The sequence below is a fragment of the Lithobates pipiens genome, unplaced genomic scaffold (genome assembly GCF_037356315.1).
Source record: "Lithobates pipiens isolate NorthernLeopardFrog02 unplaced genomic scaffold, aLitPip1_a1.2 Scaffold_23, whole genome shotgun sequence".
NCBI lineage: Eukaryota > Metazoa > Chordata > Amphibia > Anura > Ranidae > Lithobates > Lithobates pipiens.
The window spans coordinates 84,435,509-84,453,797 of record NW_027507785.1 but is presented as its reverse complement, the minus strand read 5'-3'; the positions used below and the strand labels follow the sequence as shown (position 1 = coordinate 84,453,797).

The window sequence follows — 18,289 nt, the reverse complement described above, 5'->3', positions numbered from 1 at the left end:
GCATTTGGCAAGGCTACAAAAAAAGAGCTTCTTTCTGGAGAACTCTTCTAAAATTAGGGAGTGTATGGCAGCAGGGGAGCCCTAGAGAGCCAATAGGAGGAGCCCTGTGAATTCTGAAGGCACTGTTCCCTTTCCTTAATCTTGCTGCATACCTTCTGAGCCAACGTTCAGCAGATGAAAAGGTTCTGGGATGCTGGAGCTGTTCTGTCTCTAAAAACATTCACAAACGATCAAACAATGCAGCTATTCTCATAGACATATTCCCTTTGAATTGATGGTGAAATGTCAGAGTTATGTTTAGCATATTGGCTTCATGAACCCCTGTCACAAGGTTGTAAGAAGAGAGAAGGACGGTGGTAGAGGAGACAGGGGTCACCGTTTAATCAGCAGCTGTCCACCTGGCTTTGTATCTGCTAGGGAGACTATTACAGAGATTGCTACACCACCAAGGTTTCCAAAACAATGCCACAGTTACTATGACATCATCACAAACTGTATCTATCAAAACATATATAAAATTAGAGCAATTAAAGGTACACTTGGAAGAAAGAGAGAGAGAAAGAGAGAAAGAGAGAAAGAGAGAAAGAGAGAAAGAGAGAAAGAGAGAAAGAGAGAAAGAGAGAGAAAGAGAGAGAGAGAGAGAGAGAGAGAGAGAGAGAGAGACTTCACTGAAACCTAAGGCCTCTTTCACACATGTGGGATTTCCTACCACCCCTCTGAAAACGGATACTCAGTGGAGGCAGTCAGCATTGCATACTAGCCCACTATGTGTCACTTACCTGCAAATGGAGCCCGCGATGTCTCCTCTGGTGGCCGCATCCATCTTCTCCCCTCTTCCTTCTGGGGCCGCGGACTCCGGCTCTGTGACTGGCTGGAGCTGCGTGACGCATGCGCGCGGGAGCAGTCAGTCACGGCACTTGCGAGTGAAGAAGCGGCTCGGAGGTCCGTTTCTTCACATCGCATGCGCGGATGAGATCATCGGCACACTACAAGGTAAATATCTCCTTAACAGCACATGTTTAGGAGATATTTCCACTATCTATAGGTAAGCCCTATTCTAGGCTTACCTATAGGTAAAAGTCACAATCAGAGGTTTGCAACCACTTGAATCAGCTGGTTGGCAAAAAAGAAAACTATTTTTCTATGGCCAGATTCACTGCCAGGATCAGCAGGTAAAGACAAATGGAAAACTGTGTAAAAATAAAAACTAATGCAACCACCACATCTAAGAACTGGTCAACTAATATAGATTACCTTTTCATTTTGAGTGTACAGAACTCCTCCAGGTTGCCATATTCACAACTTTGCTCCAAATCGCCCTCTCCGCTCTTCTCAAGACCTCTTACTCTCAAGCTCTTTCATCTCCTCCTCCCATGCTCGTCTCCAGGATTCCTCCAGAGCCTCTCCCAACCTCTGGAACTCGCTACCTCCAATGGTCCGGCTATTCCCTACTCTTTCTACCTTCAGGCGATCCCTGAAAACTCATCTCTTCAGGAAAGCCTATCACGTCTCCAACTAATCTTCTAACACTTCCATCAGCTCATTCCCCACAGTTACAACCTTTTGTACCACCTGCCCCACTCTATTAGATTGTAAGCTCTTCTGAGCAGGGCCCTCTTAATCCTCTTGCATTTTATTGTATTATAACTGTATTGTCTCCCTTTTATATTGTAAAGCGCTGCATAAACTGTTGGCGCTATATAAATCCTGAATACCCAATTACCCCAGTGCGCAACAACCCGGACTTCCCTCCGGGAATAACAAGAACCTTTGTGGAGAGGCAATGGCTAGCTAAGCTAAGCACTCACTCAGAGGCCCCTTTCTACGCCTAACTGAACTTGCAGAATGTTCCAATACGGGTTTGTTCCCATTTTGGCCTTATATTCAACTTAAGCACTTCCTAGATGATCCAGCACGGCGGGGAGGCTTCACCAGGAACCCCACGACATTGGAGTCGCTATGTTCAAGCGCTCCCCCACAGAGGCACGTAATCTCATCGCTTTATGCTTCTCTTTATGAAAAAGCACCAGAAATAGACATAGGCATAGAGGATGAAAGTTGGGACAAGATTAACTTCTCCACAAAGGTTCTTTAAACATTTCAGTTCAAGAGAATGGCTATAAATTGAGAACTCGTTGGTACAGAACGCCAGACTTAATACACAAATTTTCACCCACTGTGTCGGAACAATGCTGGAAATGTAGCAAGGGGACCGGTACATTCATTCCCATTTGGTGGAGCTGCCCATCCTTAGAGGCGTTCTGGCGGGAAGTACACAAGGTAATAGTGAAGGTATCCTCTTTCCCGCTAGAGTATACTCTGGCTCAATACCTTTTACATTTATCAGAGATCCCCAAAAAGCGTTACCATAAATCGATTGCATTACACATGATCAACGCGGCTAGAATGTGCGTACCGCCACTGGCGGTCAGCAATAGCCCCGTCCCTGGCCGAATGGACGCTCCGGATCAACCAGACTGCAGAGATGGAGGAGCTGATATATACCGCACTTGACAAAATCTCCACTTACACGGTGACTTGGGATGCATGGACATCCTTCAAAACCTCTCAATGTTATCGAGAATGAATTCAAGGCTAACCAAGTACAATAAGAATGGCCTCCTACTTGGCGGGTCCCCCTCCCAGTTGTAATGGGCAATGGAGAGGGCAGCTGGTGATATTCTCACCCCTTCATCCTTCCTTTCTAGTGCTTATATCCAGGGGGGCCTTCCCAGAGGTCTCTCTCTCTCCTCCTCTCACCCTACTACTCTTCCCTCCTTCTCCCCCCCCCCTTTTTTTTGTTGTTGTTGAGTTTCCCAAAAACGTAAAAAAGAACCTAAGCAGGGTAGGCTAGAACGCTATCCTCTGGCTGGTTGGGGCCCAGAGATGAAAGGCTCGGAGGTAAAGTGGGCAACACTTGGCCTGTGCATGTGCATAATTATGATCTCAGTATTGTTTTCTGTTTGTTTTTTGTTACTAATGTTTTGTATGTAATAGGTTTGGATTCATGTAACACACTTATTTCTGTAATGTTTGCATATGTCCAATAAAAAGGTTTGTGGAAAAAAAAAAAATCCTGAATAATAATAATAATAATAATAATATTGCATTGATGTTTATAGAAAATAACAGCATCTGCAGATTGAAAAGGTTATGCTATATTATTAATTTTTTTTATATAATATAATTGTTTTCCACAAAAGTGGAGTTATCCTTTAAGCTAATTACAGCCCCATATAGTAAAAAAACGTATTTTAGTTTTCCTTCGAGGGTTGTACACACATAAGGAAACAAGATAGGTAATGAATGCTATTTACAGAGTTGATAATTTATGGCTTTGGCTGGTGAGATGAAATTTGTCGGAAAGGTGAGGTTTGGCTTTAAATAAACTTAGCATTAATCAGTGATGTCATATTTGTTGCTCCTCCGCTGGCCAGATGATTGGTCTCCCATTGCTGCTCTACACAGGAGGTTTGTCAGCCTGCAGGCACTGGCAGTGAATTTCTCCCAGTCTCCTGACAGCTGTTAATCTGCAGGGCTGTCAGAGCTGTCACCCAGCCTGTGAATCATGGCCTTTCTGCAGGAGTCATAGAAAGCCCTGAAGAGCAGCTGGGGGCAGACAGCTGCACAGTCCTCTACCGAGCCTTCACAAAGGACCTCTCTCTCTCCCCTTCCTGCACATTACAGGCTCACATGACTGACAGCTCTTCTGTTTTCAACAACGCAAATTTGTCAAAAAACAAATTGCTGTCTTTCAACCTCCAACACCTTTTTTTTTTTTTTTTAACTGAATACGTTCTCTGGGGTGACCTTTGTGATACAAAACAAGAAGAGCCGTCACTGTTACAAACATTGTTGGGTAAACAAGAACCTTGCTGGCTGATGTGGAACTGCAAGTTTCAGCATGCCTTGTTACAAAAAAACAACCCGCAGCTGGGCCACTCAGTCATCGATGGTCATACATGAAAGGATGCCCAACAACGGTCCATTAAAGAAGTCCACTTTTATCATTTTAGACATATGAAAATACTTGACCCTTCTCCCAACTTTTTCACCAAGATCAATAACACAACAATCAGACTCTCTTATATAAGAGAGAAGAGTCGACAACTCCAAAGTCCTTGATGCAAAAATTTATTGGCCACATATGAGCATTAAAAAGCAAACAGCCGACGTGTTTTGGCATAAGCCCTAGTCCAGGGATAGGCAACCCAGGGCCCTCCAGCTGTTGTCAAACTACATTTCCCATGAGGCATTGCAAGGCTGGCAGTTACAATTACTACCCAAGAGGGACTAGGCCTACCCCTGCCCTAGTGCCTCTTGCTGGGGTGCTAGGTGTAATCCAGGACCTTTCCTTTAGCCCCACTCCAATCACTGTCCAAATCTTGCCACATTTAGCTCCGTAACAGTTCTAGAACCGCTTGCCACCCAGGCCAATTCTGACACTTCTCTCCTACATGTAAAGATCATTTTCTTGCTAGATAATTACTTACAACCCTTAAATACTAATAATATATATATATATATATATATATATATATATATATATATATATATATATATATATATATATATATATATATATATATATATATATATATTTTTTTTTTTTTTTTTTTTTTTTCCAAGCACAGGCTCTGGAGAATAAAATGGTGGGTGTTGCAATTTTTTATGTCATGTTGTATTTGTGCATTGGTTTTTTAACCGGTTCCCGACCAGCACACGACGATGTACGTCGACAGAATGGCACGGGCAGGCATATTGGCGTACAGGTACGTCCAATATTCAATGACGCCCTGCCATCGGGAGCGCGCCGCCGGCGGCGCGCTCCCACGCTGGTCGGGACTCCCGTGAGTCCGGTCGCGGGACCCACAGACTCGATTGCCGCGGGCATCCCCGCGATCGTCTCACGGGACGGCTGAATGGAGGAAATGCCGTGTAAACAGCATTTCTCCATTCTGCCTAGCAACTAGTGACGCTTATCTCTGCTCCATGTGATTGGAGCAGAGATCAGTGTTCACTAAATTAAAGCCCAACCCCCCCACAGTTAGTAACACACCCCTAGGAACACTTAACCCCTACACTTCCACCCACTGGTTAACCCCTTCACTGCCAGTGTCATTTACACAGGAATCACTGCATTTATATAGCAGTGATTACTGTATAAATGACAATGGTCCCAAAAAAGTGTCAAAAATGTCCGATGGTTCCCCCACAATGTCGCAGTCAAAATAAAAATCGCTGATCGCCGCCATTACTAGTAAAAAAAAAAATAATAAAAAATTAATAAAAATGCTATAAAACTATCCCTATTTTGTAAACGCTATAACTTTTGCGCAAAACAATCAATAATCACTAATTGCGTTTTTTTTACCAAAAATATGTAGAAGAATACGTATCGGCCTAAACTGAGGGAAAAAAAATGTTTTTTTATATATTTTTGGGGGATATTTATTATAACAAAAAGTAAAAAATAATGCGTTTTTTTCAAAATTGTCGCTCTATTTTTGTTTATAGCGCAAAAAATAAAAACCGCAGGGGTGATCAAATACCGCCAAAAGAAAGCACTATTTGTGGGAAAAAAAGGACGTCAATTTTGTTTGGGAGCCACGTCGCACGACCGCGCAATTGTCAGTTAAAGCGACGCAGTGCCGAATCGCAAAAAGTGGTCTGGTCTTTGACCAGCAAAATGGTCCGGTCTGTAAGTGGTTAAACGCACATTTTTGGGAAAAAATACACTTAAGGCCCCTTTCACACTGAGGCGCTTCTAAACTGCCAGTAAAACACTGAGCACTTTTGAAGAACATTGCGTTCATTTCAATGGAGAGGGGCATTTTTTTCATGGACCTGCCAGCGCACTGCCACAGTGTGAAAGCATTCATTGATTTTAATTGAAATCGTTTTTCGTGAGCCAAGACCCCTTTCACACTGAGGCGCTTTTCATGCGCATTCACGCAAAAAAAAAGCGCCTGAAAAGCGCCTCAGTGTGAAAGGGGTCTTAGTGAATTTTAGTGCACACAAACAAACACTATATGATACCAATTTTTGGTAATATCTGAAAGATGACGTTATGCTGTGTAAATAGATCATGTCACTCTTAAAAAATGCAAATTCCCCTTGGAATGGCACCAAAACTACGGTACCTAAAAATCTCCATAGGCGGCACTTTAACAGCAATTACAGGTTAGATATACAGGTTTGGTGCTACAATTATTGCTCTCACTATGATGTTTGCGGCAATACCTCATTTGTGTGGTGTGAACACCATTGACTTATGCATGCGTGACCTATGTATGTGTTCACCGCTGCGCACAAACAGGGGAGAGCTTTACACTTTTTTAGAATTTTTATTATTTATTTTATTTATTCAAATTATTATTTTTTTTATACTTCCTCTTTACATTGGTATCACAAGGGATGTTGCCAATGGGCAGTGACAGGTATTCTTTATGAAAACATCTGGAGTCTATTAGACCCCAGATCTCTTCCTCTGCCCTTAAAAGCATCTGATCAAACCAAGATTGGTTTGATCAGATCCTTTCACAAACCAGTAACGGCCCGTTTAGATCTGGGGAAAACCAGAAGTGACAAAATCCTTGTAGCTTCCGATTTCTTTGACCATAGAGATGATCGAGGGAACTTCCACTTCTCGGCTATCCGGTGGGATGGGAGAGACCATAAAGGCAATGGAAGGTAGCGGGGGAACTCCTTTTCGCCGTATGTAAAAGCGCTCCACCAGCTATTTAAACCATCCTCATTCCCATTAATCCCTCCTCATTCTCCTCCCCCCTCCTCATAACACCTCTTCACCCACCCCTGCTCATCCTCATAACCCTCCCCTTATCTCCTCCCCATCTCCATAACCCTGCCTTATCTTCATAACACTCCTCATCTCCTCCCCCTCTCGTTTCCAAAATCCTTCCCAATCTTTAGAAATCCTTCTCATCTCCTCATTCCTATAATCCCTCATCATCATAACTCCTCCTTCTACAAAAGGAGATTGCACAGAAAGTTATCAACTCACAAGATCGCAAACGAGAAGCAACAGTTGTTCTTAAACAGATAACCAAAAGGGAGAAAATAAGAGAAGTAGTTGTTGTTGTTGTTTGTTAGGGTATACATAAACTATATTACCAAAAGTATTGGGACACCTGCCTTTACACGCACATGAACTTCAATGGCACCCCAGTCTTAGTCTGTAGGTTTCCATATTGAGTTGGCCCACCCTTTGCAGCTATAACAGCTTCAACTCTTCTGGGAGGGCTGTCCACAAGGTTCAGAAGTGTGTCTATGGGAATGTTTGACCATTCTTCCAGAAGCGCATTTGTGCGGTCAGGCACTGAAGTGGACAAGAAGGCCTGGCTCGCAGTCTCCGCTCTAATTCATCCCAAAGGTGTTCTATCGGGTTGAGGCCAGGACTCTGTGCAAGCCAATCAAGTTCCTCCACCCCAAACCCGCCCATCCATGTCTTTATGGACCTTGCTTTGTAAACTGGTCCAAATCATTTGGTGGAGGGGGGATTATGGTATGGGGGTTGTTTTTTAGGGGTTGGGATTGGCCCCTTAGTTCCAGTGAAGGGAAATTTTAAGGCATCAACATACCAAGACATGTTGAACATTTTCATGCTGCCAACTTTGTGGAAACAGTTTGGGGATGACCCCTTCCTGTTCCAACATGACTGCGCACCAGTGCACAAAGCAAGGTCCATAGAGACATGGATGAGCGAGTTTGGGGTGGAAGAACTTGATTGGCCTGCACAGAGTAATGACCTCAACAAGATAGAACAGGCGCCACAATACTTTTGGTAATATAGTGTACACTTCAACGCAGGAACAATCACATTTGTTTATTTTGGGAAAACAAAGTGTGAATAAGCCTTCAGGAAAGTAAGGAAAGTATTGTGACCTCTGTCGGGTTTTTACTGCTTTCTATAGCTGTTTGTGAAAAATGAGGTCTTCCCCAGTTAGGCAAGAATTTGTTGTTTGGCAGAGCTGCATAAATCTCAGAACTGGAAAGACAGGTAAGGCAAACCAGCTCCCTCATAAGTATTTCATCTGTGTATTTAGCTATTCACCTGGAGTTCAGCTTTCAATATTGAGGAACACGCTGTGCCCATGCTGAGGCTTGTAGTCCTCTGACAGCTGGTGGGCCACAAACGGCCCACAACTGCTCCGAACAAACCGTCTTTATGAAAGAATGCTGCATCGAATGAACTTAATACTGTTTCGCTTATTTCCCCCTCTCGTGTGTGTCCCCCCCCCACTTCCCCGGGTTAACATATAATCCTTTGCACCTGCAAAAGCTCCACAGACTGCAGACTGCCAAGAATCGAGCGTACGGCCCCGCTTCCATGACCAGAGATCCTGGAACGAGAAACAGAAGAAAATAAAAAAAATGTAAAAAGGGAAAGTCACTGAATAACTGAGATCATTTGCAATCCTCCACATTTTATGGATGGGAATTGATGTAAGAAGTCACGGGAAATTCTGCGGGTCAGCCTTGGGAAAGCTGGGACTCACCAGCTGTTGTGGAACTACAACCCCCAGAATTCTCTTCTAGACTCCAAGGAAGAACAACATGTCTTAAAAGGCACATTAGACTTTTTTTTTTCTTTTGAAGTGCCGCTATACCCCAAAAATTTACATTATATGCATTGTGTGTGAAGGCTTTAATAAACTGGGGGACGCTAATGGCACAGCATACAGATTTATTTTAAGTATTTTACGACTTTTTTACATTTTATATATTTATATTTATGAAATAAAAAAAAAGGGAAGACAAAGCACCCCTTAAAAGGAAAACAATGTTAAATTCCTGAGACACAAAACTGATGCCCAAAAAGTTACTTATTGAAAAACAGTTACTAATAGCTTAAAATGTACATTTTAAAATATTTGGTATGCAACAGAGGCAGGTTAGAAAATACAGAATTATTCCGTGCAAAGAAGATGTGTACATAGTATTCCCTGGGTAGGAATACAGTTATAAAATGGTTACAGTATCAATGTTATTTTTACCTTTTTAATACCATCTATAGGATCTATAAGTATAAGGTAGCAGGGAAAGCGTACACTAGTAGAATAAGACAAAAGTAAGCAAATTGTAACTTCCATAGCTGAGCATCTTCCAAAGATTTTTGAAACTGTGTGTAAAACGCGGAAAATAAATTATATATACTATATATATATATATATATATATATATATATATATATATATATATATATATATATATATATTTTTTTTTTTTTTTTTTCTCCTCCTTTAATTGCTCGTTTTTTCCCCATAATTTTTTATTTCTTCTGAAGCAACAGTTTGGATAACTGAGAAACCTTAAAAATAAAGAATTTTTGGGGAGAAGGTTACACAGTCTAGAAAAATCTGATTGCAATGGGCTCCCCTACAAGCAAGAAATGCAAGAAATGCGCAAAGAACTCCCATACACATTTTAAAAATTGAGCCACACCAAAACGCGTGGAACTGCAGTACCATGTGATTTGGCGCGTGCGTTAGCAAGATGCACTGGGTCTCCAAGGGGACAGCACGTTTTTGTGCAACACCCTAGTGTGAACAAAACTTTAAGCCTTGGTTCACACCAGTGCGGCTTTGAAATTGTGCTACTTCAGCGCGATTTCAAAGACGCAGATCAATGGGATTTGACCCTCTGAATCCATTGCAACTTGCAGATTCCTTTAACAGAAGTCTATGCAAGTCGCAATGAAAAAAGTATTGCAGGAACCTTTTTATGAGTTGCGGCAATTTGAATGGTTCCATTGTCGGCAATGGGGTATGACTTTTCATGCAATTTGGAACGGTCAAATCGCATGAAAGATCGCACTGTTGTGAACGAGGGCTAACTCATATAAAAACAAAGCTTTATTTGTTTACTTAGACCAAATTGATTTCTACTTTCTGCTATAGTAGCCAGAAGCTAACAGGTGCCCCCTAGGAAGGCTACCTCACTGGTGCCTTCCAAGGAGATCTTGTTTCTCAACTGCAAGGGAAAAGGGTTTTTTTTTTTTTTTAAATATGACTAATATGACTAATGTCATACAAGCGCATGCACGAGATCAGGAGCAAGACCATCATCTGCAATCTGCCACATGACCTTTCCTGAGAACTCGGTGGGAAAGTTGTTGTTTTTATTTTTTTCATTTTTCCAGCAGATGAGTTTATTGGGTCCCTGCACAAGCGTGATAAGGTGCAAATGTCATTGGTGGGCTGGCAAAGAAGAAGGAAAAAATAGCTGACTGTTGGTGTTTTTTTTTTTTTAATGGCAGTGCAGGTTTCTGATGTATGGGGAGGTGGGGGGTAAGAGTGCTGAGATTGGGCAAACAGAGCAAGCAGGAAGCAGGTAAGTAGTACTAACTTTAGTACTTTTTATTTAAATAATTTGCAGTAAGGACTGCCCACTGAGCAAGATGGAGGAGGGCCCCTGACATCACCAGACTTGCAAATAAAATATGGAATTAAGGTAATTACAGTATTTAAAGAGGAAGTAAACTCTCCCACTTTGATGCTTCTTTTTATTTAGTCCATTATAATAAGTAATTATCAAACTAGCCACTGTAATCCAGCCCAAATCACATATTACTTACTGTTTAAAGAAACTTTAAAAAAAACTTGTTTCCAGGGGTTAGGCAGCGCCATCTTAAGTATTGTTTTCTGAGTCCACAGTGGAGAGTATTTCTGCCCTTACATTGAGCACTTCCTGTACTATTCACCAAGCCTCCTTCTCAATCCAATGTTTCTATGGCAACCCTGCTTACCTGTTCATAGCTGACTTGTTTTATTTCATAGTATGTACTTGTGCTGATTATCTAGTGTTTGCCTGTGTGAGTCCTATCAGCTTCAGCTGATAAGTCTGCAGTCCCATGCCCTGCTTTACACTGCATGTGAGGTCACATGGTGTGTAGGAGGAAGCTCCGAGTGATTATGAAGTCTCCTGGGAGTTCAGTGTTGTGCCATAGGAAGTCCTGATAACAGATAGATAAGCACATAGAGAGTGTGCCGTAAATCAGGGGAGATCTGAGCATGCTCAGTGACATCATTGTAAAGAACAAAAAGGATTACAACAATACTAAGCAAGTAAGGATATATCTACACGCAGTGTTCGTTAAGCCGCGTACACACGGGCGGATTGTATGGCCTACTTAGTCCGCCGAAACACATTTCAGCGGACAGTCCGCTTGTGTGTGGGCTTCAGCGGACTTTTTCAGCGTGCAGTCTGGCGTACTAAGTATTTCGGAATTTCCATAATACTGTCCGTCATACTTTGGTTTCAGCGGACAATCCGCTCGTGAGTAGGCTAGTTCGACGGACTAAGAATGGCGCATGCTCAGAAAGGATTTACACGGCGGAAGGTTGCATTGCTGTGTATTGGACTTCCTATTTCTAGTCCCGTCGTACGTGCTGTACACGTCATCGCGCAAGCTTTCGACGGACTGTTTGTGCATCCGTGTGTGGTCAAGTCCGTTCATTCGAAAGTATGACGGACTGTCCGTCGGATTGTATGACGGACTAAGTAGGCCATACAATCCGCCCGTGTGTACGCGGCCTTAGGGTTTTTTATGCTGATTTACAGGGGACAAAGTTGTGGGGGAGGGTTTACAACCACTTTAAAGAATTTTAAAAAATAGGTGCAGGAGGATGGGCTGGAAGTACTGAAGGCAAGACATTGGAGAAGGGCTTTAAGTCCTTCCCACCCAAGCCGGCATCCATTTAACAAGGTCCTAATCCCAGTAAGGATTGGTTGATGATGTAACCGATGCGATCTGCTGTCACACATGATCAGGAGCCTGTGCTACCATTGTAGCGGGATCAGGACCTACCATGCTATCATTAGCAGAGACTGAGAACGGTCTTTGTCACTGTGTTGGGAGCACACAGAGAGCATGCCCTCAGCACAAAAAGCTCTGCCATCCATGGATACCCAAGTGTGGCGTGCGGGCCTTAAAGCCCACCATCTTTGCTGCAGCACATATCCGTTACATGGGAGGCAGGAGGTTAAAGTGAACCTGTGTTTTCTCATGCAAGATAAAGGTTCACCCAATGGTCATCCTTCCCAGTTGCACATACTTATCTTCCCTTCCTGCTCCTTTTGGGCCCTGAAAGCCAAGAGCTGAAACTCAGGGTTCAGAGAACATGGAGCTTACACAGGTCTGAGGACTCACTCCCCTCCCATGTGACAGCATTGGGTGATAGGGCAGCCAACCACCAAGCACTGGGTGATAGGGCGGCCAACCACCAAGCACTGGGTGATAGGGCGGCCAACCACCAAGCACTGGGTGATAGGGTGGCCAACCACCAAGCACTGGGTGATAGGGCGGCCAAGCACCAAGCACTGGGTGATAGGGCGGCCAACCACCAAGCACTGGGTGATAGGGCGGCCAACCACCAAGCACTGGGTGATAGGGCGGCCAACCACCAAGCATTGGGTGATAGGGCGGCCAACCACCAAGCATTGGGCGATAGGGCGGCCAACCACCAAGCATTGCGTGATAGGGAGGCCAACCACCAAGCATTGCGTGATAGGGCGGCCAACCACCAAGCATCGGGCGATAGGGCGGCCAACCACCAAGCATCGGGCGATAGGGCGGCCAACCACCAAGCATTGGGCGATAGGGCGGCCGACCACCAAGCATTGGGCGATAGGGCGGCCGACCACCAAGCATTGGGCGATAGGGCGGCCGACCACCAAGCATTGGGCGATAGGGCGATAGGGCGGCCAACCACCAAGCATTGGGCGATAGGGCGGCCAACCACCAAGCAATGCGTGATAGGGAGGCCAACCACCAAGCATTGCGTGATAGAGCGGCCAACCACCAAGCATTGCGTGATAGGGCGGCCAACCACCAAGCATTGTGTGATAGGGCGGCCAACCACCAAGCATTGCTTGATAGGGCGGCCAACCACCAAGCATTGCGTGATAGGGCGGCCAACCACCAAGCATTGCTTGATAGGGCGGCCAACCACCAAGCATTGCTTGATAGGGCGCCAACCACCAAGCATTGCGTGATAGGGCGGCCAACAACCAAGCATTGCGTGATAGGGTGGCCAGCCCTGCTGTCACATGGGAGGAAGGGCAACAAGTCACATGCTCCCCCATTCCTGGAAGTACCAGGTCTTCCTCCTCCCTCCCAGTGGCCCTGCATTAGCAAACTTCAGGTTCACTTTAGTATACTCTTTAGTAAATTACTCTCCTGGAACAGGCAAGCAGACTGGGAGTTTTGACTTCATCAGCTGTGGAGTTCTTCCAGGTTAGTTATGCACTAAATAGAGAAGCATGGGTGCCGATAATAGAGATTTCAACACTTCATTAGCAATGGCAAATCCTGTATATACTGTACTCTTGCCCCTCAAAAAGCGACCCACTGCCTTCTCACCAACTCCTTTAACCCTCAGAATGCCAACCCACTAGGCTGCAACCAGGTTGCACTTGAGATCACATTCGGCAGCAATACCATCTGCTGAATGCAACTTATCAGGCCACAATACATCACAGCCGATGCATGAATATAGCCCTGAGCGACTGTATTTTTATGTTTTTTACCATCCCTCCCCTGTATAAACGAGCCCTTATTGCTTGCACATAATCCAATACCAATCCAGGAGAAGATCCAGCCTGGTCACCATGGCACAGTGTTTCTAGCTACGCCACTGAATACATTTGCACAAACATCTAACACTAGAGGTCTGTATACCAGAATGCTGCCCTATGTCCAATATTGTCCAGTCCTGAGATAAGGGACAGGTCCACTCACTCCAAAATAAACACAGAAAATTACTGATTGGTTAAAACGCACCCTGACACCGAAGATAGAGGCTAGAAAACTGGTTCTAATTTCTCAGAGAGTCGCACAATTATAATTCGCCCCAGGCACAAACACTTCTGTGGAATGTGTGTGTATGACATGCACACTGATCCATAACCTACAGTGTTCAGTGTCATCTCACAATAAAGTAATTATACTGCAATAGAGTATATAAGAGATCTGGAATAAGCCTATAATCCCCACTACACAATTCTATTATTGCAGGCTAGCCATGATGTCAGTAATACACTGTAATTACCTGCCATTCATACCTACAGGAAGGGGGACACTGGTAAACCATTTTCCAAATCATTTTACTGTATAAGGAAAGCTTTCAATTTTCTTTTTTTTACACTAGAAAAAAAGTTAACATAGCACTAAACGCTTAGCAATTTTATTTAACTTAAAAGTAGAATTAAAAGCAAAATAAGGGAGGGTTATAACTTCTGTTAGTTTTATTTTAATATCTGTGTCCTATTATGCCGCGTACACACGACCGTACTTTTTCTTTCCAAAAGTCCGGCGGACTTAGAAAGAAGTTTTGACTCAAAATTGTTCTCCAGACTCGGCAGTCCGGCGGACAATCCGCCCGTCTGTGTGCTAGTCCGCCGGACTTTTCAAATGAACGGACTTGCCCACACACTGAGTAAAGTCCGTTCATTTTGAACATGGCTCCAGGTAAACGGAACCAGCGAAGGAAGTCAATTTTGCCGCCTCCATCGGCGAGATTGACACCTCGCTAGCCCAGTCACCTGGTATGGATTTAAAGGGGAACCCCTATGCTGAAAAAAACGGCGTGGGGGTTCCCCCAAAGGCCATAGCAGACCCTTATCCGAGCACGCAGCCTGGCCCCTCCTGAGCCGAACCAGGCCGCGTGCCCTCAACATTGGGGGGTGCTTTGGGGAAGCACCTTGTCCCCATGTTGATGAGGATAAGGGCCTCTTCCTGACAACCCTGGCCATTGGTTGTCGGGGTCTGCGGGCAGGGGGCTTATCGGAATCCGGGAGCCCCCTTTAATAAGTTCCCCCTTTTTTTCACCAGGTGAATGGGTAGGGGTACATCGTACCTCATACTCATTCACATAGGGTTGGGAGCCGGTATCTGGGGGGCCCCTTATTAAAGGGGGCTCCTGGATTCCGATAAGCCCCCCGCAGACCCCGACAACCAATGGCCAGGGTTGTCAGGAAGAGGCCTGACAACCCTGTCCTCATCAACATGGGGACAAGGTGCTTTGGGGTGGGGGGCCGCTGGGCCCCCCCTCCCCAAAGCACCTCCCCCATGTTGAGGGCTCGTGGCCTGGTATGGCTCGGGGGGTGGCGCTCGCTTGTCCCCACCCCCTTTCCAGACCGGCCGGACTGCGTGCTCGGATAAGGGTCTGCTATGGAATTTGGGGGTCCCCCATGCTGTTTTTTTGGCGTAGGAGTTCCCCTTTAAATCCATACCAGGTGACGAGGACAGCGAAGTGTAAATCTCGCCGATGGAGGCGGCGACACTGACTTCTTTTGCTAGTCCCATCTACGTGGAGCCACTCCGTGTGTGGGCAAGCCTGTTCATTTCAAAAGTCCTGCCATAGTCCGATGGATTGTCCGCCGGACCTAGTCTGCCGGAAAAGTCCAGTCGTGTGTGGGCAGGTCTGCTCATTCAGAAAGTCCAGCGGACCTCCACTGCAAAGTCCGGCGGTTTGTCTGCTGGACTAAGTCCACCGCATAGTCCGATCGTGTGTATGCAGCATTAGGGAGATTTCCCTTTACGTCCTGTTCCATGGTCAAAACAGGAAGTGAGAGGAAATCCCTCCAAAGTGACTGTCACCAGAACTAGTGTTCCTATAGGAACACAAGTTTAGTTATACTATATTCTAAGCATGCAGGTTTTAATGTCTCACAACATTTTTGCTTCATGTATACCCAATACTTATCTATTTTCATGTTCACTGTCAGTTTCTGTTAGCATGGCAAAAAAATCTGGGTCAGCCCACTACAAAAACTTCCTCATGATCCCCACAACCAAAAACAGTCTAAAAAATATTGATGATGACAATAAAGCTGGACTTCAATCACAAAAACGTTAATTTAATGCTGAACTCCGGTATAAGCAAATATCTAAACACAAGAGTAAGGGCCCCTGTCTGATCAAGTCCACCTGAAAAACTGGTGGACCTGATCGGACCCTCCAGCCTTCTCTATGGAGTGGCGTGTCCACCGAGAACCGCTGCCATACAATCTGATCCTCTCCTATTTTCTATCCGTCTGGTGGACCGGATGGAATGGAAACGGACGGGTGGGTTGTTTCCATCAGATTTCCCTATAGGGGAGAGCAGGACTGTCTCCGCATCCACTCTGCACAGCGGAGCAGACAAGGACCTATCATCATCCTGCTCAGCAGGGATCAGCAGAGCGATCCTCCAATGAGCAGGCCAATTATGTAATGCGGAGGCACCCATGGAAAAGGAGCCTTATGTTTGTTCTTATTTGAATCTTGGTGTGCTTTGTGTATTTCTTCCAGATCTGTGCAGTAATCCAGTGTGAAAATGTACCTCTGTTCAGGATCTTCACAATATAATAAAGACCAGTCACTTCTGCTCTCTCTCCTTGTGCAGTGTGGCTGGCCTTGTCTCCACGTCTCCTGTAGTTTTCTACAGGAAGCCCTTAGTGGACGAAACCTGCTGGGTCCCTTCCACAGATCAGATGTCCCCGCTACATTTACAAGGTAATGACTGGGTATGCAAAGGCATTTGGTGTACAAAACATAGATTTATGTCTCGGAAAGGATATAAATCCAGTTTGTGTGCATGAAATGTCTTTGCAAACGTGATCATACTTCATAACCTATGAAGAGAGCAGAGCTGTGAGAGGAGGCCAACTGGCTCCACCCACTACAGGCTGCCTGCTGAAAACTACAGGAGCGGGCAAGACCAGTCACCCTGCACAAGGAGAGAGAGCAGCAGTGACCGGTCTCTATTACTGAAACTTTTACACGGAGGTAAAGCACAGGATTTTTGCACAGATTTGAAAGAAATACACAATGGACACCGATATTCATTTACATATGCCTTTTGCGTTTAGACAAATTTGTTTTAGCCCAGATTTCAGCTTTAAGAATGAAACCCACAAGATATTCCAATCTGATAAAACATCCCTGTGTGTACAGGCCGCATGTCTATTTTAATGATGCTAAATATAAATGATACCCTTGGCAGTGCGCCAGCTGATATTAAGTAATCGTTAAACATACAGGAACAAGATGGATGGCACTGGAGGGAGGCGCGTGGGTCCCATATGTGTTCAGTATTTTGCAGGATGTGCTATAGACAAATTCTCTGCGTGTATTTAAAGACAAAAAACACAGAAGAAGTCTTTGATTCACGTTTGGCTTCGGGAAGCTGGTCCCAACAGGCCACTTATGAATACTTATCCTAGCAGCTTGCGTTTCTGGGGAAACTCTGCAGAGGAAGAAGTTGTGGCATTGACAAATTGATGGCCGTAGTACAAACACATGACATTCTCTGCACCTGATAGAAGACAGTGGATTAGAATCTGTCTTTTAATGAGCCCCACTATCATAATCACTTGCTGCAATACTTGGGAATAAATTCTGGGTTATCTGGGTACCTGTTTGGTTTGAACGACTTAAAGCTGAACTTCACCCGAAATGTGAAATTCCATTGGTTTGGGGGAGCAAGTACGGATTTTATTTGGTACCCACTCCAACTTCCGCAATCCTTACCTAGGTGAGGGTGGCATCCTTTGACTCCCTCCCCCCCCCCCCTGCATCCTTCAGGGACATGTCATATGTCCCAGGAGGTTCCGGGACCATACACAAATCACAGGCCAAGGCATGCACAGAGGGGTGCCAGCTGTGGTTCCCCAGTAAGCCATAGCTGGCTACTGTATCCAAGGTGGCGGTGCTAGGGACCCACAGCAGTAAGAAGCGGCTGCAGGAAGAAAATACTGGACCTCGGGCCTAGTGAGTACCTGATTTTTTTAAAGTCAGCAGCTGCAGCATTTGTAAAAATAAAAATTAAAAATTATTTTTTTTTTTTTAAACTGACGTTCCAGTATAGGCTGACCATACATTTTTGTAAGAATATCTGTAGGAAAAATCTATTTATTACATTTGATAATGCCATCAGAGGCTTGACAAATTTTGTTTGAAAGTACTTCCAAATTTAATTTTCTTTTAACATTCAATTTTGGAAGCAATGTGATAACTCAAATTAAACCTGCACTCAACACACCATGGATTAAAAGGTTTAAAAGAAAAAAAAAAAAAAAAGACCTTGCCTCTCAAAACTTACGGGCGCCCCTCTAGGTCCGCATGTTGTACGGACCTGACAGTGGGGGTTTCACACACAATCTGGTGGCTGCAGCCACCACGAAACTGACAGGCAGACTCCTGCCTGTCAGATGGATGTATTTGGGCGACTGCACTACCACCCGATTACTTCCAGACACCCCCGACAACAGCCCCGGTACCGGC

At 44.7% G+C, this 18,289-nt stretch overlaps 1 protein-coding gene across 1 annotated transcript in view; it reads right to left on the bottom strand.

Moving 5' to 3' along the window:
• Nucleotides 1-18,289, bottom strand: part of SLC25A26 (solute carrier family 25 member 26) — a 210,427-nt gene that overhangs the window by 25,004 nt on the left and 167,134 nt on the right. The window contains exon 7 of the mRNA XM_077451967.1: nt 8,294-8,363. Coding sequence (XP_077308093.1) covers nt 8,294-8,363 — 70 coding nt within the window. The remainder of the gene's footprint in view (nt 1-8,293; nt 8,364-18,289) is intronic.